At 38.9% G+C, this 21,482-nt stretch overlaps 1 protein-coding gene across 15 annotated transcripts in view; it reads right to left on the bottom strand.

Annotated features, from left to right (window-relative positions):
- The window catches only part of FMN1 (formin 1), a 497,917-nt gene that overhangs the window by 133,455 nt on the left and 342,980 nt on the right, over positions 1–21,482 (bottom strand). Inside the window, exon 18 of one of the 15 annotated variants that reach the window (XM_055537271.1) lies at positions 14,650–14,968. The exons of the other annotated variants lie outside the window; for them this stretch is intronic. Within the exon in view, the coding sequence (XP_055393246.1) occupies positions 14,934–14,968 (35 nt within the window). The 3' untranslated portion in view covers positions 14,650–14,933. Of the gene's footprint in view, positions 1–14,649; positions 14,969–21,482 lie in introns of those variants that run through there. 15 annotated transcript variants of the gene reach the window in all.

Below are 21,482 nucleotides of genomic sequence, written 5' to 3'. Positions count from 1 at the left end.
AAAATGTCTATTAAACTCCCCAGCATCCTCAGTCCTGATGTTAATGAAACCTAATAGATAAAATTCAAATGCAAAGGAGGCCCCTGTGAACTATCCCCTGCTGATCCTGGCAAGATCTTATCCCTTATCCCTCTCTTCAAGATGAGTCAGGTACTTGTGATAAGATTTTGAGCAAAGTGAACAATCATTTAATTCTTCCTATCAGATTAAATACCTTTTTATTCCATGTCACTGACTTGAACATGTCACTGATTATGATGAATACTTTTATAATAGCTTTAAAGAAGAAAAATGATACATTAAAAGTACACATCAGTTTAAAAACCTAGTCTCAGGGAGAAGGTTCAAGATGACAGTGTAGGAAGATCTTGAACTCACCTCTTCCCATGAATATAGCAGTCTATAGCTACAAGAAAAATAATTCTCTAGGAAATGGATATGAAAAATGGAATTACCACAGTCTCCACAACAAAGGGTAAAAGGATAATATCAAGATAGCATCTTTTCCCTGAGGAGTGAAGGATCTGAGCTCCATGTCAGGCATTCCAACTTCTAGATCCTGCATAGGACAGACAAGCCCCCAAACATCTGGCTTTGAAAATCAATGGGGAAACAGTCCAAAAAACTATATGACCACATGGAACAGGAAAACCTTCTCTTAAGGGATTTGCATGCAGACTCACAGGACCCGAAAATCAGTGAAAGCACATCAGACTTAGTAGCACATGGACCACAGGTGAAACCCATGTACTAAACTTGAAGTGTCTTCCAGAGACAGAGGAACCAGTTTAAATGTTCCCCTGTGACCGAGACACTGGCAGAAGTCATTTTTGTGAACTCAGGCTACCATGCTAATGCCAGTGCTGGTGGCTACCATTTTTGGAATTCTCCCTCTAACCAGTAAGCACCAGTGAGCACTCCCTGGTGAGGCCTCAGACAGGCCTCACAGTTGGCTGAGTGATCACCCTGCCCACCAGCAGCTGCAGCCCCAGCACCACAGGAGGGTGAGTGCAGCCCACCTACAGGATGCCCCTTGAGTACCAGACTATGCTTGCAGGGTGGGACTGTGCTTTAGAGCTCCACAGGACATCTCCTAAATAAGGCTACTTCTTCAAGACTAGGAAAGATAGCTGATATAACCAATACAAAGAAACATACACAAAGTATTAGGCAAAATGAGGAGACAAAGGAATATGTTCCAATAAAAATAAGACAAAATTGCTGGGAAAAAAAAAAAACAAAAAACTAAATGAAACAGACGAGCAATCTACTCAATAAAGAATTCAAAGTAAGTAAAAGGCTGACAGAACTCAGGAGAAGAATGTATGAACATAGTGAGAACTTCAACAAAGGGATAAAGAATACAAAAAAAGTACCAAACAGAAGTTTTTGCTGAAATGAAACATATATTAGATGGGTTCAATAAAAGATTGGGTGAGGCAGAAGAATGAATCAGTAAGTGGTAAGACAAAACAGGAAACTCATCCAAAAAGAGCAGCAAAATGAAAACAAAGAATTTTAAAAATAAAGATACCTTAAGAGACATTTTGGATAATGTGAAGTGTAATAGCATTCATATTACAGGGCTTTCAGAAGGAAAAAAGAGACATAAAGGGCCAGAAAAATTGCTTGACAAAATAGTAGCTAAAAACTTACCTAATGAGACATTTAGGCCAAGGAAGCCCAGATTTCCAGGTAAGATGAAAAAAGATACACACCAAGACACACTGTAAGACATACTATGACTATACAGTGCAAGTGAGAAATAGATTTAAGGGACCAGATCTGACAGACAGAGTGCCTGATGAACTATGGACGGAGGTTCATGACATTGTACAGAAGACAGGAATCAAGACCATCCTCAAAAAAAGAAATGCAAAAAAGCAAAATGGCTGTCTGAGGAGGCCTTACAAATAGCTGTGAAAAGACGAGAAGTGAAAAGCAAAGGAGAAAACCTACAGAATGTAGCAAAAGAGGTTCTATCAAGGAAGTTCATAGCAATAGAGGCCTACCTCAAGGAACAAAAAAAGTCCCAAATAAAACAATCTAATCTTAAACCTAAGGGAACTAGAAAAAGAAAAAAAAAATGAAGCTCAAGATTAAAGGAAGAAAGTATATAAACAATAAAAATAATGAATGAAACCAAGAACTGGTTCTTTGGAAAGACAAACAAAATTGATAAACCTTTAGCCAAATTTATTAAGGAACAGAGATCAGATCAGATCAGTCGCTCAGTCGTGTCCGACTCTTTGCGACCCCATGAATCGCAGCACACCAGGCCTCCCTGTCCATCACCAACTCCCGGACTTCACTCAGACTCACGTCCATCAAGTCAGTGATGCCATCCAGCCATCTCATCCTCTGTCGTCCCCTTCTCCTCCTGCCCTCAATCCCTCCCAGCGTCAGAGTCTTTTCCAATGAGTCAACTCTTCGCATGAGGTGCCCAAAGTACTGGCGTTTCAGCTTCAGCATCATTCCTTCCAAAGAAATCCCAGGGCTGATCTCCTTCAGAATGGACTGGTTGGATCTCCTTGCAGTCCAAGGGACTCTCAAAAGTCTTCTCCAACACCACAGTTCAAAAGCATCAATTCTTCGGTGCTCAGCTTTCTTCACAGTCCAACTCTCACATCCATACATGACCACAGGAAAAACCATAGCCTTGACTAGACGAACCTTTGTTGGCAAAGGAATGTCTCTGCTTTTGAATATGCTATCTAGGTTGGTCATAACTTTCCTTCCAAGGAGTAAGCGACTTTTAATTTCATGGCTGCAGTCATCATCTGTAGTGATTTTGGAGCCCAGAAAAATAAAGTCTGACACTGTTTCCATGTTTCCCCATCTATTTCCCATGAAGTGATGGGACAGGATGCCATGATCTTCATTTTCTGAATGTTGAGCTTTAAGCCAATTTTTTCACTCTCCACTTTCACTTTCATCAAGAGGCTTTTGAGTTCCTCTTCACTTTCTGCCATAAGGGTGGTGTCATCTGCATATCTGAGGTTATTGATATTTCTCCTGGCAATCTTGATTCCAGCTTATGTTTCTTCCAGCCCAGCGTTTCTCATGATGTACTCTGCAGAGAAGTTAAATAAGCAGGGTGACAATATACAGCCTTGACGTACTCCTTTTCCTATTTGGAACCAGTCTGTTGTTCCATGTCCAGTTCTAACTGTTGCTTCCTGACCTGCATACAAATTTCTCAAGAGGCAGATCAGGTGGTCTGGTATTCCCATCTCGTTCAGAATGTTCCACAGTTTATTGTGATCCACACAGTCAAAGGCTTTGGCATAGTCAATAAAGCAGAAATAGATGCTTTTCTGGAACTCTTGCTTTTTCTATGATCCAGCAGATGTTGGCAATTTGATCTCTGGTTCTTCTGCCTTTTCTAAAACCAGCTTGAACATCAGGAAGTTCATGGTTCACATATTGCTGCAGCCTGGCTTGGAGAATTTTGAGCATTACTTTACTAGCATGTGAGATGAGTGCAATTGTGCGGTAGTTTGAGCAATCTTTGGCATTGCCTTTCTTTGGGATTGGAATGAAAACTGACCTTTTCCAGTCCTGTGGCCACTGCTGAGTTTTCCAAATTTGCTGGCACATTGAGTGCAGCACTTTCACAGCATCATCTTTCAGGATTTGGAATAGCTCAACTGGAATTCCATCACCTCCACTAGCTTTGTTCATAGTGATGCCTTCTAAGGCCCACTTGACTTCACATTCCAGGATGTCTGGCTCTAGGTCAGTGATCACACCATCGTGATTATCTGGGTCGTGAAGATCTTTTTTGTACAGTTCTTCTGTGTATTCTTGCCATCTCTTCTTAATATCTTCTGCTTCTGTTAGGTCCATACCATTTCTGTCCTTTATTGAGCTCATCTTTGCATGAAGTGTTCCTTTGGTATCTCTGATTTTCTTGAAGAGATCCCTAGTCTTTCCCATTCTGTTGTTTTCCTCTATTTCTTTGCATTGATCGCTGAAGAAGGCTTTCTTATCTCTTCTTGGTATCCTTTGGAACTCTGCATTCAGATGTTTATATCTTTCCTTTTCTCCTTTGCTTTTCGCTTCTCTTCTTTTCACAGCTATTTGTAAGGCCTCCCCAGACAGCCATTTTGCTTTTTTGCATTTCTTTTCTATGGGAATGGTCTTGATCCCTGTCTCCTGTACAATGTCACGAACCTCATTCCATAGTTCATCAGGCACTCTATCTATCAGATCTAGGCCCTTAAATCTATTTCTCACTTCCACTGTATAATCATAAGGGATTTGATTTAGGTCATACCTGATTGGTCTAGTGGTTTTCCCTACTTTCTTCAATTTAAGAGAGTGGGCTCAAATCAATAAAATGAAAATGAAAGAGGGAAATTTAAAACTGATATTAAGAAATACAAAAGATGGTACAAGACAACACCAACAAACTAGACAAGATAGAAGAAATGGATAAATCTTAAAAACATACAATATTCCAAGGCTGAACCATGAAGAAATAGAAAATCTGAACAGACTGTGTACTAGTAAAGAGATTGAAATAGTAATCAAAAATTTTCCAACAAACAAAACAATCAAACAAGATTTAATGGCCATCCTTCTCAAAATATTCCAAAAAATCAAAGAGAATGGACACCTTCCAAATATATTTTATGAAACCAGCATTACCTTGATACCAAAACCAAAGACCCCACACAAAAAACAGAAGATTATAGGCCAATATCCTTTATGAATACAGATGAAAAATCCTCAACAAAATATCATCAAACTGAATACAACAATACATTAAAAGTATCATATACTGTGATCAAGTGGGATTATTCCAGGAATGCAAAATGGTTCAACATTGGTAATTCACTCAACATGATACACCAACATGAACAAACTGAAGGATAAAAACTATATCATCATCTCAATAGATACAGAAAAAGCATCTGACAAAACTCAATATCCATTCATGATAAAAATTCTCAACAAAGTGGATATAAAGAAAATGTACCTTAACATAATAAAGGCCATATATGACAGTACCACAGGTAACACCATATTCAATGGTGAAAAGCTGAAAGCATTTCCTCTAAGATCGGGAATAAGACAAGGTTACCCACTTTCAGCAGAGTAACCCAACATAGTACTGCAAGTCGTATCCACAGCAGACAAGATAAAGAAATAAAAGGAATCAAAATTGGAAAGGAAGAAGTAAAACTGTGGCTGTTTGTAGATAACATGATACTCTTCATAGAAAAATTTAAAGATGTTACCAGAAAGCTACTAGAGCTCATCAATGAATCTGGTAAAGTTGCAGGATACAAAATTAATGTAAGAAATCTGTTGCATTTCTACACACTAACAACAAACTATGAGAAAAAGAAATCAAGGAAATTAAGAAAATAATCCCATTTATAATCATATCAAAAATAATAAAACACTTAGGAATAAACCTACCTTCAGAGTTAAAAGACCCGTACTCAAAAAGTTATAGGATGCTGATGAAAGAAACGGAAGACAATACAAACAGATGGAAGGATATACTGGTTTCACTGAGGGGAAGAATTAATGTTGTCAAAAATAACCCTACTGCCCTAGGCAATGTACATATTCAGTGCAGTCTGTATCAAAATACCAATGGCACCTTTCCTAGAACTGCAACAAAAAATTCTAAAATTTACATAGAACTATAAAAAGACCCCAAGTCAAAACAATCTTGAGAAAGAAGAACAAAGTTGAAGGTGACATGCTCCCCGATTTTAACTGTTGCTTAAAAAAGATACACAATGCGAAAGTCGCAAATTTTATTTGGGGCAAATGAGGACTGGTGCTCAGGAGATAGTACCTCAGATAGCTCCAAGAAACTGCTCCAAATAAAACTTAACTCACAAATCTGTTGACTTAAAAAATATGCACAACATGAGAGTTGCAAGTTAAGTTTCATTTGGGTCAAAATGAAGACACACCCAGGAGACAGCATCTCAGATAGCTATGAGAAACTACTCCAAAGAGGTAGGAGGAGGAGGTCAATATATGTGATTCTGATAAACAGGGAGTTCATGCAATCAAGCACTTAACTTACAAAAGGTTTTCTGTTACAGTCACAAGGAGCTGATGTCACCATGAAGGGATTTAGTGCTTTTCCAGATATGAGGAGACGTAAGGATTGGGTTCATGCAATCAGTTCCTAAAAATATCTATCTAAAGACCTGTTCTACCAGCTTTCCTGGAGTACCTCATTCTTCACTCTGGACTCCCTTCAGGGCATGTCAAAAGTCAACAGCTACAGCAGCTCAGGATTCAATCCCTGCAGAGGCAGATGGCAAATGTGCTTGGCAAGCACCAATTTGTCCTTGACACAAACTAGTACAAAGCTACAGTAATCAAAACAGTATGGTATTAGCAGAAAAACAGAAAAACAGATACATAGATCAATGAAACAGAAAGGATGACCCAGAGATAAACACACATATGTGGATGATTAGTTTACAAAAAAGAAGCAAATAACACATAATGGAGAAAGGATGATCTTTAAAAAAAAAAAAAAATGGTGTTGGGAAAACAGAGCAGCCACATACAAAAGAATGAAACTTGACTCTTATACCATGTACAAAAACTAATTCAAACAAAATTGAAAACTTGAAAATAAGACCTGATATCTAGAAGAAAACATAGGTGGTAAACTCATTGACATTGGTCTTAGTTATGTTTTATGGATCTGACTCCAAAGGCAAGGGAAACAAAAATAAAAACAGATGGGATTATGTCAAACTAAAACCTTTGTACAGCAAGGTAAGATCATGAAAATGAAAACACAACCTACTGAATGGGAAAAGATATTTGCAAATCACATATGTGATAAGGGCTTAATAGCCAAAATATATAGACAACTCATACTACTTAATAACAATAACACAAACAAATTAAATAAAAATGGGCAGAGATTCTGAATAAATATTTTTCCATAAAAGAAATGCAGATAGGCAACAGGCATATGCAGATAGGCAACAGGCAACACCACTAACTACTAGAGAAATACAAATCAAAACCTCAATGAGATAAACTTTACACCTGTTAAAATGGCTATTTTGGAAAACGCAAGAAATAACACATGTTGGAGAAGATGTGGAAATAAGAGAAACTTGTACACTGTTGGTGAATTATAAACTGGTGTAGGCACTATGGAAAACAGTTTGGAAATTCTGTATGGATCATCAAAAAATTAAGAATAGAAATACTGTATGACCTAGGTATTCCCTTTGTGGGCGTTTATCTGAAGAACACAAAAACACTAATTCAAAAAGATAAATGTACCCCTATACTTATGGCAGCATTATTTGCAACAGCTAAGACATGGAAACAGTCTAAGTGTCCATCGATGGATGAAAGGATAAAGAAGATACAATACATGCGCGTGCGCATAAACACACACACAGAAAGAATACAACTCAGCCATAAAAAAGAAAGAAATTCTGCCATTTGCAACAATATGGATGGACCTTGAGGATATCACACTAAGTGAAGAGAAATCAGACAAACACCATAGGATTTCACCCATATGTGGAATCTTAAAAAACAAACAAACAAACAAAACGGAGCAATCAAAAACAAACTCATAATACAGAGATTAGATTAATGATTATCAAAGGGGAAGGGAGCAGAAAGTAGGAGAACTAAGTGAAGGGGATCAATAGCAGGGTGCTGTACGGTATAATCAGTAGATTTGTGGTGGTGCTCACTGTTGAGTGTGTAATGCTCTACACCTGAAACTTATACAATTAAAAAGCTTCATCCCCAGCTTAAAACACTCAACACTGGGGGCAGGTTTAGGGAATTCATGGAAGTGTTTCCTGCACTGCAACAACAAATGAGGTATTTGTAATTTCAAGGTATAGTGTCTTGAACACAAGGTATCATAGCAAATATCTGTTGATTCTTTTTACAATGTCACAATCAGGAAGGGTTTTGCAAATACTTTTGTGAATCTGTGGAACATCAAACTCTGTTCATTTCTCACCTCTATCAGACACCGGGAAAGTTCAATCACTGTCCTTAGGAACAGATTCCTGCTCCTAGGCAGAAGAGAAATCAGAAGAATAAGCAGGAATAAATTTCTCCTCTAGAAAATGAGGGTAACACTTGTTCTTAAAGTGTGTTTACAAGTGAGTTGATATTTCAGTGAGTTTATTTAAAATCAGCAGCTAACTCAGTGCTTTGAATAAATATTTGCTGAACAAATGAACTGACGGAAAAGGTCAAACAAGGCCCTTCTCAAATTTTAGAGAATTTTTTCTTTTTGGATACCTGGAGATGTGATGGTGTTTTTAAAGGCCATCAAAATAGTCAAGAAAAACAGTTTAAAAACACAGTAAAATCAGCTGTTTTAGCATATTAGCCATTATAGATTTTCCTTAGATTTTTCTCTTTCTGTAAGTTACAGCACAAGGAAAATTACTGGTCTAACAGTGCCTGGTTATCTACACCGATTTGGACGTAATTGTCTTTTATTTCTGCACCCAGTAATCCATGAAAACTATCAAGCTCTCAACCTACTTGATGAAAAATAAATGACCCTTAATGGTCAAGAGTGTCTTGAACTTCAGCCTGTTATCTCGTTTTACTCATCGTAAGAACTCCATGAGTTTGGCCCTGACATTATTGCCGTTTATTTGGGTGATGGTAGGTAAAGTCATACAAATGTTAAGTGGCTGTGCCAGAATCTGAACCCAGGGGTGTCAGATCTGCTGGCTTTGTGCTATCCTGTCTCCTACACTAACCATCTACAGGTGTACATCAGAGATACCACAAGCTTGGTTCCAGATCACTGCAATAAAGCTAATATCACAATAAAATGAGTCACAAAAATTTTTTGGTTTCCCAGTACAAATTTAAATTATGTTTACATAGTATACTGTAGTCTAGTAAGTATGGAATGGCACTATGCCTGAAACAATTCCTCTGTAGCATGCAATGCTGTTTGATAGCATTTTACTCACAAAAGAATTTCTTTCAAAATCAGAGTCAATCCTCTAAGGCCATGCTGCTACTTTGTCAACTAGGCTTCTGTCATATTGTAAATCCTTTGCTGTCATTTCGATAACATTCATAGCAATTTCACTAGAAGTAGACTCCATCCCAAGAAAACATTTTCTTTGCTCATCCAGAAGAAGGAACTCATAGGTTAAAGTTTTACCATGAAAAATAAAAAAGTGAAAGGGAAAGTCACTCAGTTGTGTCTGACTCTTTGCGACCCCATGGACTATACAATGCATGGGATTCTCCAGGCCAGAATATTGGAGTGGGTAGCTGTTCCTTTCTCCAAGGGATCTTCCCAACTTCAGGATCAAACCCAGGTCTCCCGCATGGCAGGCAGATGCTTTATCAACTGAACCACCAGGGAAGCCCAAGAATACTGGAGTGGGTAGCCTATCCCTTCTCCAGTGGATCTTCCTGACCCAGAATTGAATTGGGGTCTCCTGCATGGCAGGTGGATTCTTTACCAGATGAGCTACCAGGGAAGCCCATGAGATTTACTATGAGATTGCAAGTTTTACCATGAGATTGCAGCAATTCAGTCAGATCTTCAGGCTTCACATCTTTAATTCTAGTTCTCTTGCTATTTCTACCACAACTGCAGTGACTTCCTCCACTGATGTCTTGAACCTCTCAAAATCATCCATGAGAAATGGAATCATCTTTTTCCAAACTCCTGCTCATGTCAACATTTGGTACTCTAATCATGAGTCACCAATGTTCTTAATGGCATCTAGAATGATTCCTTTCCAGAGGTTTTGAACTGACTATGCCCAGATCCATCAGAGGAATCACTATCTATGGCATCTATGTTATGAAATTTTTTTCTTAAATGGTAACACTTGAAATTATTCCTTGATCAGAATGGATGTTGTGTTAGTAGGTATGAAAACATGAATCTCATCATACATCTCCATCAGAGCTTTTGGGCAACCAGATGCATTGTCCATGAGCAGTACTATTTTGAATGGAATCTTCCTCTGAACAGTAGGTCTCAACAGTGGGCTTAAAATATTCATTAAATCATGTTGTAAACAGATGTGCGATCATCAGGATTTTATTGTTCCACTCATAGAGTAAAGGCAAAGTACAATCGGCACAATTTTTAAGGGGCCCAGGATTTAGGGAATGGTAAATGAGCACAGGCTTCAATTTAAAGTCATCACCTGCATTAGTCCCTAACAAGAGACTTGTCCTTTGAAGCTTTGAAACCAGGCACTGACTTCTCTCTAGTTACAAAAGTCCTAGTCGCATCTTCAAATAGAAGGCTGTTCCATATACATTGAAAATCTGTTATTTAGTGAAGCCACCTTCATTAATGATCTTAGCTAGGTCTTCCAGATAACTTGCTGTAGCTTCTACATCTGCACTTGCTGCTTCATGTTGTACTTTAATGTCACAGAGATTGCTTCTTTCTTCATGAACCAACCCCTGCTGGCTTCAAACTTTTCTCTCTCCTCACCTCTTTAGAACTGAAAACAGTCAGGTCCTTGGTCTGGGTTAGGCTTTGGCTGAAGGGAATGCTGTGACTGATCTGTTCAAACCACTAAAACTCTCTCCCTATCGGCAATAAGGTTCTCACTTTCTTATTATCTGTGTGTTCACTGGAGCAGCACTTTCAATTTCCTTCAAGAAATTTTCCTTTGCATTTACAACCTGGCTAACTGTTGGGTGCAAGAGACTTAGCTTCAGGCACATCTTGGCATCTGACATATCTTCCTCACTAAGCTTAATTATTGCTAGCTATTGAGTTAGAGAGAGAGAGACTCTTCCTTCCACTTGAATACTTAGAGGATATCGAGGGGTCATTGGCCTAACTTCAATATTGTTCTGTCTCAGGGAGCAGGGAGGCCTGAGGAGAGGGAACAAGATGGGGAACATCTGGTTGGAGCAGTGAGAACACACAGAACATTTATTAAGTTCCTGTCTTATATGGGTGTGGTTCATGGTGCCCCAAAACAAACATCAAAAACCACTGATTAAAGATCATCATGAGAAATATAATAATAATGAAAAAGTTTGAAATATTGTGGGAACTACCAAAACGTGACACAGAGACATGAAGTAAAGCAAATGCTATTGGAAAAGGGGCACAAAAGTGGCCACAAAACCTCAATCTGCAAAAAGCGCAGTGTCTGCACAACATAATAAAGGGACATGTAAAGCAAGAGACGTCGGTGTAGCCAAGTTCTGGAAACAATGTGGAGTACCTATGAAAACACTTGGTAAAAGGTAAGGAGCAGCGAAAGGCAAGCTAAACACCACCAGCGCCACTGCTTCATTCTGAATGGAGAAATGGAAGGTCAGGGGAGGCCAGCTGAAGGTCAGGTTATTAAGTGGCATGAAGGGGATAGCAACCAGGGCTGCTGCTGTCCAGGGGGTTAACTGATCTTTGCATGGGTTACCTAAAAAGGAGAGTCATTAGTCCATGACCCCAGTCTGCCTATGGGCCACACTGAGGCCCAGAAATCTGGGAAGAAATCTGGGAGAGATATGGAGACTGACAAAAATCCCAATCCCCTTTCCTGGAGTTCGAGAGGTCTTCCTCTGACTTCACTCACTTGGTTGTCTACACCAACAGAATCCATTTGTGAATTGTGACTCTTCCACAGGGTCCAAAATACACAATTTACTCGGGCAGGAAAATATTTTGATATTCACAAAACCACCCACAAATCTATTTCTGTGAAGAAAATGTTTTGACCTGACATGAGTTTATGGTAACGTAGCTTGAGCACTGGCTTGGCAATCAAAGAACTCAAGTTCCAGGCCTGGCTGGGTGATCCTGACCACACTCTTCTTACTTGGAGACCTTTCTTCTCTACTACTTAGGCCTGCCCTACACACTCCAAAGGATGGAGTTCTATACACATAAGGTACCACTGATACATTAATTTCATTTTTTTTTTCTTTGGAATGGGAAATACAAAAAACACTCCATTAATGGACTTTCCAAGTCCATGTTCTTTTCTATTCCTCCTATCCAACTCCTACAACATGCTGGAAGTTTGCAGCTGAAAGGCTGTTCTCTGGTTTCTCTGGGCAATTCTTCTCACCACAGAGAAGAATCCCTATTAAGAAGAGTTGTGCCCTTTCCAAACCTCTTTATTCTAGTGGTTCTTTTTATTATAACTACATAATTCAATTACTTGATGGTAAACTGTAGAAATATGACTGAGAGAAAGTACTATTTCTATAAATTTAAGTAGAAGAGGTTAAAATACTGCTGTTACATACAGGGTGGGAGACCAGTGGAGATTGGACAGATATGGTAATTCAATGCAATGTGGAACCCAGAGATGGATTCTGGAACAGAAAGAGGACATTAATGGAAAAACTGATGAAATCCAAATAAATATTAGAGTTTATTTAACAGAAATGGGTCAGTGCTAGTTTCTTAGTTTTACTGAATATGTCACAACAGCTTAAGATATTAATAATGGGAAAACTTAAGAAAGGCTATATGGGAACCTCCATACTATCTTGGCTGTAAATCTAAAATTATGCCAGACTCAAAAGAAAGTGTTCATTTTTTAAAAGATGTGGGCAAGATAGTTTTAAAAGATTGAGAACAATTATAAATATCTAGAAAGATTTGGTGGTGATATTTTTGAAAGCCATGACTCCACTTTAAAAATATGAAAAGGAAATCACAGGTGGTCTATTTATGGATGTGGAAGATGTAGAAGACCCACAAAACTCTATTCAACAGATCTGTAATTCAAGAAGAGGTCCCAGTCCTGCATCAAAAGACAAATGATGATATATTTAGCTTGTTTTAAATGAAAGGTTAAGGGATGGAAGTATCATTTTCTGTGATTCCTGATTTGGGTCAATTTTTTTTTTATATTAAGTACCCACACTGAATAAGAGTTCTACTCTGTAAAGCTTACTTCTAGATAATATCAATGATAGAATTTTTGAGGCATGGATTAATTCAAGAGCAAATCCTTGAGTATCATTTAGACAGAGAATACCTGAAATCCAAACTTCATATAATTTTACAGTTGACTTTTATATCTTATCAATGGTCAGAAGCCCAAGGATTTTTAGCTGTTCTAATTAAGTCTAAGGAAGAACTTAGTGACTCTTACTAAATAAAGAGAACAGTAGAATGCACAAAAATAGCAAAGTATTATTCATTATCTTAGAAACCCTGAGTTAAAATGTGCTTTCAAAATCACCTAGCATAAACCCTTTTGCATGGCACCTATCCTACCCATCTACCATAACACAGTCTTCCAACTGGAAGTGTGTGGAGGACCCACGTTCTCTCAGGCCATTGGTTCTCCTGTGAGTAGCTTTCAAATGACTTCCTAAAGGTTCTACTTATTTGATTGTTTGGCATCTTACCCAGAAAGACATAAGTGAGCTGAATCTTTTCTACCACTCATTCATTTGCTCATTCATTCACTCATTCAACAATTATTGGCTGAGCAACAACCACGTGGTAGCTACTGATCAACATAGTAGATAGAAACACCAAAAAGGCCATTAGATCCCTGCCTTCATGGGTGGAGGGGGAGGGGTTTACAAAGAAATAAGAAATAATAGTAATATCAAAACTGAAGGCTGGAACAGAGAGTGATTGTTCCAAGTAGCTGTTGTAGATTGTGTGGTCAGGGAAGGCTCAGGGCATGGGAATATCCAGAAGGGCACTCTAGTCAGAACAAATAGCTACTGCAAAGGTCCTAAAGCAGAAACAAGCTCCCTGAGTGGAAGACAAAGGCCCATGAGACTGGGGTTTAGGGGGAAGGCAGGGATGTGTTGCATGCAACAGGACAGGAGACAGGAGAGGTAGAAGTGGTCAAATCTTGGAGACACTTGCAAGGCCCAGCTACATGTACTGAGGTTGGATTTTATTCCAAGAGCAACATGTATGAAAAAAAAAGTGGCCTGATCCATCTGCTGTTCAGAGACCGGATTAAAGGGAGGATAGGCAGGGAAGCAGGGGAACCGGTGGGAGTCTGTTGCGCTGGGCCAGGTGAAAGAAGAGGGTAGTCTGGGCTAACATTGTGGTGTGGAAATGAAGAGCCTTACACCGATTCAAGGCATGTCTTGAAGGAAGAGTCAGCAGGATTTGGTCGTGGACTGGATGTTGGATTTGAGGACACAAAAGGAATCAAGAATAAGTATTATGTATCTTGCTTATACTCTGCCAAGGGATTTCCTTCATATGATCCTGATTAACCCTCTCAAGCAACCAGGGTGGAAGGCCGGGACACTCTCCTTCTTATGCAAGGACACAGAAATGGGAGGGTGAAACCTGCCAAGGCTTTGCACAGCTTCTGAAGCAACTATTTGAATTCGTGACTTATGACTCAGACTTCAGTATTTCATTGCTTGTCCAAGGAAAAGGAATTTTATTAACAGTGTTGATTTATAAATAAAGGATAGAAACAAGAGTGAAAACTGAGAAGAAGAAACCAGGACAACATAAGTCATCCTTCCCACCTAGAGATGTCACAATCATGGCTTCAAAGGACAACACAGACTTCTTCCATTAATTAAATGGATGAATCAGGTTTCAGTTTCCGCATCCTCTCTCCTTTCTGCACAACTTGTCTTTGAAGGCATTCCATTTGGGAAATGCGTGACCTTTACCCATGGTGCTGCGCTTAATTGAATGCTTTGCATCAGAAGTCACCATGCTGATCAACATCTTACACCCATTGCCTTTCTGAAATCCTTACCCCAGTTCCTGGGTCTGTTTGGTTGAAATCATTTTACAAAAATAAATCATATCAAAGTTTTTCTTTTATTATTTCAAAGACTTTGCTTGCAAAACTAAATATTTTTAACACCATGGCAACACAGTCAGGACTCTGGCTAATGTATCCAGGCCTGTACCAGAGTTCAGACTTCGCAAACTTCTGCTGCAGACAAATGGGCTTCGAAGGAGGAAAGAGCCAATAAATTAGGCACGGTCAATAATCAGTCCAGTCGCATTTTCTGGAGCTTCCTAAAGAGTGATAAATTAGCCAGGCTTGTCCTAATGGATCAATTCCCCTCTTTCTACTAGGACACACCAACACAAACTGAGCAAATTGCAAACTACTCGGCTTCTCAATGAGTTCAAATAATACCTCCCACACCTTCCTAAGTACTCTCCTCACCCATCTGCTCCTCTGACCCTTCCGATTTCCCTCTGAGTTGGACTGGGTTAGCAGCTCTGCTTTTTCCAGGGGAGCCTCACAGAGGTTAAGTGATTTGTCAGAGTTGCAGGACTGATCCCGTGGTTAGGAAGAGGCAGAAATAATATTTTCAATTGCATCTTTTTTAAACCCTGGCCAGTACTATCAACACACCAGCCTTTGCTGTTGAAACTGAACTAAACTATCACCTACAAATGCTTTGGTTTATTGTTATCTTTGGTTCTGTACATTTATCAAAGTTATACATGCACAGAGTTAAAAGAATAAATGGATGCTATGCATTCTATGAATATCCAGCCTAATGACTTCACCCAATTCTTCCTCTCCAGACGCAACCATTTATACCAATTTTACCCGCTTAGTTGAGCATTTAACTGCATGTCTCTAACAAGCTGCTACTGGCATCTTTTGATTTTTCTATTTATGCACTGTAAATGTTGGTCCTCTTTCCTCCCCTCACATCCACCACACACACGAGCTTCCTCTCAATGTAGTACTTACTACCATGACTTGGTTAGACTGATACTCAGTTTTTCCATTACTATAAGCTTACAAAAACAACTTCCACTCCCAGCTGAGATATGTAAATTTTTATTAATTTATTTGTCCTAAACATCGCCCTTCCAACTCTCTCATCCTCAGAATGAATGATTTCCCTTCTAATTTATGTTCTCCATGCCTGGCTGTCATCTAGGCTCTCTGTCTACCCTGGAGTATCCCATCACTTCCCTTCTCTGCTGGACTTTTCATTTCCTATCACCTCTGCATTCCTATTTCATTGTAAAGCACATTCTCTGGTAGCATCCTGAGGATGGATGCATGGGAGATGTGTTTTTTGATATCCAATAAGTACATGGAAAGATGCTCAATATCGCTAATTATTAGAAAAATGCAAATCAAGACTGCAATGAGGTACCACCTCACACCAGTCAGAATGGCCATCATTAAAAAGTCAACAAATAACAAATGCTGGAGAGCATGTAGAGAAAAGGGAACCCTTCTACACTGTTGGTGGGAATGTAAACTGGTATAGACACTATGGAAAACAATATGGAGGTTTCCTAGAAAACTAAAAGTAGAGTTGCCCTATGACCCAGTAACCCCATTCCTGGGCATAAATCCAGACAAAACTAAAATTCAGAAAGACACCTGAATCTCTATGTTCACAGCAGCACTATCCACAATAACCAAGACATGGAAGCAACCTAAATGTCCATTGATAGATAAATGGATAAAGAAGATATAGTATACATATACAATGGAATACTGTTGTTGTTCAGTCACCCAGTCGTGTCTTATTCTTTGCAACCCCATGGACTGCAGCACACCAGACCTCCCTGTCCCTCACCATCTCCCAGAGTTTGTCCAAGTTCATGTCCATTGCATTGGTGATGCCATCCACCCATCTCATCCTCTGACACCCTCTTCTCCTTCTGCCCTCAATCCTTCCCAGCATCGGGGACTTTTCCAATGAGTCAGCTGTTCTCATCAGATGACCAAAGTACTGGGGTATCAACTTCAGCATCAGTCCTTCCAATGAGTATTCAGGGTTGATTTCCTTTAAGATTGACTGGTTTGGTCTCCTCGCTATCCAAGGAACTCTCAGGCATCTTCTCCACCACCACAGTTCAAAGGCATCAATTCTTTGGCACACTGCCTTTTTTATGGTCCAGGTCTCACAACCATATGTGACCACCGGGAAGACCATAGCCTTGACTACACGGACCTTTGTTGGCAGAGTGATCTCTGTTTTTCAAAATACTGTCTAGGTTTGTCACAGATTTCCTACCAAGAAGCATTTGTCCTCTGATTTCATGGCTGCAGTCACCACCTGCAGCGACTTTAGAGCCAAATAAGAGGAAATCTGTCACTGCTTCCAACTTTTCCCCTTTTATTGCCATGGAGTAATGGAGCTGGATGCCATGATCTTAGTTTTTTTAATATTTAGTTTCAAGTCAGCTTTTTCACTCTCTTCCTTCACCCTTATCAAGAGGTTCTTCAGTTCCTCTTCATTTTCTACCATTAGGGTGGTATCATCCCCATATCTGAGGTTGTTGGTGTTTCTCCTGACTATCTTGATTCCAGCTTGGAATGGAATATTACTCAGTCATAAAAAAGAATGAACTATTTGCAGCAACATGGATGGACCTAGAGATTATCATACTAAGTGAAGTAAGTCAGAAAGAGAAAGACAAATACCATGATATCACTTATGTGTGAAATCTAAAATATGACACAAATGAACACACACATGAAATAGAAACAGATTCACAGACATAGAGAACAAACTTGTGGTTGTTATGGGAGAGGGAGAATGGTGGAGGGAAGGACTGGGAGTTTGGGATTAGCAGATGCAAGCTAATAATACAGGATGGATAAAAAAGCAAGGCCCTACTGTATAGCACAGGCAACTATACTCAATACTTTGTGATAAGCCATAATTTAAAAAAATATGATAAAGAATATATATTTATATAATTGAATCACTTTGCTGTAAAGCAGAAATTAATACATTGTAAATCAACTATACTTCAATAAAAGGAACTAAATTTCAGTTGGTTTTATTATTGCTTTTAAATTCTCTACAGAAATGTCAGATAAAAAGCTGGGACACCAAGTTAAATGTGAATTTGAGATAATCAAGGAATAATTCTTTTAGTATAAGTATTGTGCATTATTTAAAAAACACTTTGTAAAAGTCTGGTTTGTCTGAAATTCAGATTTAAATGGGCCTTCTGGATTTCATTTATTAGATTTGGCAACACTAAGGGTACCCCCATATTATATGCATGAAGCACAGAATGCTACACTGAAATCCCCTCCACCCACTGCTTGGTAGGCTCCCAACCTTGTTTATTGCAAATTCAAGGGAACAGCCACTTCAGACCTTCTTTAACTGGTCTTTTTTGCTTCCTGAGATAATATCAATAGGCCATCACTTTTCTCAAGTTCTGTGTGGGGCTCAACAGTACTAAATCTGCAAAATACCATACTTTCATCCAAGAGTTGGACAGGCCCTGGCTGGGGAGGCGCCAACATGGCCATGAGGGAGACAGGATCCTTCCTCCTGCCTCCAGTGGAACAAACTTGAATATTCATTACATTAACAACACTGGTTATTAGCATTTCTCTTCATTTCTCAGTCAATTCTTCATTAACTATAATAATAGGAAGAGGGATGGATACCACACAAAATCCCAAGTTAAACATTTACCAAGGTAAAAAGTGGTCAAGGGCAAGATGAAGTACAAGTTCTGGTAACTTACCATCTGCCCTCTCTTCATCACTGGGGACACCAACTCTCCTGCAGGCAGGTTCCCTCCCTGATGCTATCTGTGCTCAGAGTTCCAAACTCATCTCACCCTCATTACCTCACTAACACTATCTCATCAATGTATTTGCCCAGACACTAATTTGTTTATGAAGTTAAGTGAGTTAAAGATGAGGATTGTTTCCACCTTGCAGGGAAGGTGGTCTACTGCTTACTATGTAGTTTCAAACAGGGAAGGTCCTCCAACATGTAAATAGTAGAGCTGACTCAGAGATTACTGTTAAAAACGATGCATTAATGTTTTATGGACTATCACTGATCCTCAACCTCACTAATCTAGCTACCTATCGTTGACAGTTGACTATAACTTATGTTTTTGAAAGTAGTTTTAATTGTACGATTTCATATTCATATCCAAATTATCAAACTATTGCCACCATGCTGGTCTGTGTCCAAGGCCATAAGCAACTTACCACGTGAAAATGTTCTCATTTCCTGTTTATATGTGTGTATGTGTGTGCTCCCTCCCTAATTCCTACTCTTGTAGCTGATTATATTGATTTTGATTGTGTGCCTCTAAATGTTTTTGTGTGGGCTTTTACAAAGGACTGAAGCTAAGTGAATGAGTTCAATCTACCAAATTCATCTGGAAAACATGCTGACTATAGTTAAAAAAAAAACTACCAAAAACAAAACACATCTCCTTTTAAAGTTGTTACTTTCATGTATGTATGAATTTACATCCTTCTGTAACTTAGCTTTAGAGGTAGAATATTCAGATACTAATTTCATACAAAGCAGAGGCTCATTTGGATCCTTCTGGGCTAATCTGGTCATTCTACTAAAATAAGGACATGGGGATTGAAAATGTCGGAAGAAGTGATGGATATATTTCAATGTCAAGTTAGATATCTTACTACTATTCAAATTTAGAATAAAGGCTTCAGTGTTTATTGAATGCCTGGACTACACATTTCACACAGCATCTCATTTACAGAAGGCTTAAAAGAGTTAACATTTCAGGATAAACATTTGAAGGATAAACATTTATAGAGTGATAACAGATATCAAAAAAGTTAACAGAGACTCTTTGCCTCTCTGAAAGTGTGTAAGTGTATTTCAAAATATTTCTAAATGATACATAAGAAAGGACATGTTCAAATATAGTCTAAAATGTTTAGAGAAAAGAACATCATCAGAATTATCTTAAAACACACATGAACACACACATACTCACTTGCATCTCTGCCAACATTCTCAAGCAAGTTAGATTATCTTACCCTGAGTGTAAGAATATTGGAGTGGGTAGCCGTTTCCTTCTCCAGGGGATCTTCCTGCCCCACGGATCAAACCTGGGTCTCCCTCAATGCAGGCAAATTCCTTACCATCTGAACCCAGTAGGGAAGCTCTAACTACTGATTACATATGCAGTAGCAGGGTTAAGAATGCATCATTTTCAAGTCAAGATTTAGTACATAGTTAGTTGATCAAATATCCTACCCTTAATGACAGGGGATACCAAGTAAGTTTTCTTAGCTATTAAGGGCAATTTATTTTTATCCTTAAACTTTTCACAATAGGCTGACTTCTCAACACCTATCTGAAGAGTCCCTACCCTTTCCAACAACAACAAAAAAATTGGCTGTTCTACTTTGGAACCCAGAAACAATTTTTATAATTATTTAAATAACAATATAATTATTTAAATAATAATAATAAAATTGGATCATGTCACACAAATGTGGATTTGGGGGCAGTGATATCATACTAGAATAATTTTGAGTAATACTAAAGTTGTTCTTTTTGGCTTTCAAGCATCAAGACATCAGAGAAGATGTGACCTATTCTACTATATTTGTTTATGTGGATAACAAACCCATGTAGGGTAATGAAGCTAGGGAGTATGAAGCGTGCTTGTATAGGGCTCTTTATCACAGTTACACCTACGAAGATCATCCAGGAATGACCATATAACCAACAGCTGTGTTCTTTATATTAAGAAGTAACAGCAATATCAACATCCCTTCTTCTTAAACTGTATTTAATGGAAAACATATTCTATGACATATACTAAGTATGTTCAGTGAAAGAAAAAAAAAACAATGTTTGATGTTTTGAGAAATCTTGCTTCAAACAGGACTAAACCTATTTGTTTTTGTTTGTTTTTTTGAAAATTGCAGGACTTCCAAGAACCTTGAGTAAATTCATGTGACTGTATCCTTGTGATGTGTTTTCAGTATACAGCATTTCCAGGTTTTTTTTTTTAGAGAGCACCAATTCACATTTCATGCAATACTGGTGAGAGTCACTAGCTGGGGAATCCTACATCTAGGGCCTCAGCAATGGGGGTGTGTGTGTGTGTGTGTGTGTGCGTGCGCGTGCGTGCGTGCATGTGTGTGTGACTGGTTTTAACTGGCACAATCAGAAAGAATGCATTTCATGGCATGTTTGTTTCTTATTGCTATTATGACAAATTACCGAAGACTTAAATGGCTTAAAACAATACAAATATATTACCTCATAGTTTCGTATGTTAGAAGTCTGACATGGGTCTCACTGAGCTGACATCAAGGTGTTGACAGGGCTGCATTCCCTTCTGGAGGCTCTAGGGAGAATCTGTTCCTTGCCTTTTCCAGCCTTAGAGGCTTCCCACATTCCTTGGTTCACTGCCCACTTCCTCCATCTTCCAAGCCAGCAACACTGCATCTCTCTGATCATTCTACTGTAGTATCTCCCGCTGACCTCAGAGAAAGTTGTCAGCTTTTAAAGATTCATTTAAAGATCTGTGTGATTAGATTAGGCCCACTTGGCTAGTCTAGGATAATCTCCCCATCTCAAGGTCGGCAAAGTCCCCTTTTGCCATGTAAGGTAATAAAGTCACAGACTCCAGGGAGCAGGGTTTGGACATCTCTGGGAGCCATTACTCTGCCTATGACAGATGGGTTTGTAAGAGTACCTTCAAAGTGCTAGCTAGCAAGCAAGGTCAAGGGATGAGACAGAGAGCAGTTATTCCTGTTGCTTGCTCCCAGGTATGACTTACATCACCAAAG

This window comes from Bubalus kerabau, chromosome 10 (assembly GCF_029407905.1).
Source record: "Bubalus kerabau isolate K-KA32 ecotype Philippines breed swamp buffalo chromosome 10, PCC_UOA_SB_1v2, whole genome shotgun sequence".
NCBI lineage: Eukaryota > Metazoa > Chordata > Mammalia > Artiodactyla > Bovidae > Bubalus > Bubalus kerabau.
This window is presented reverse-complemented; position numbering and strand designations above follow the sequence as displayed.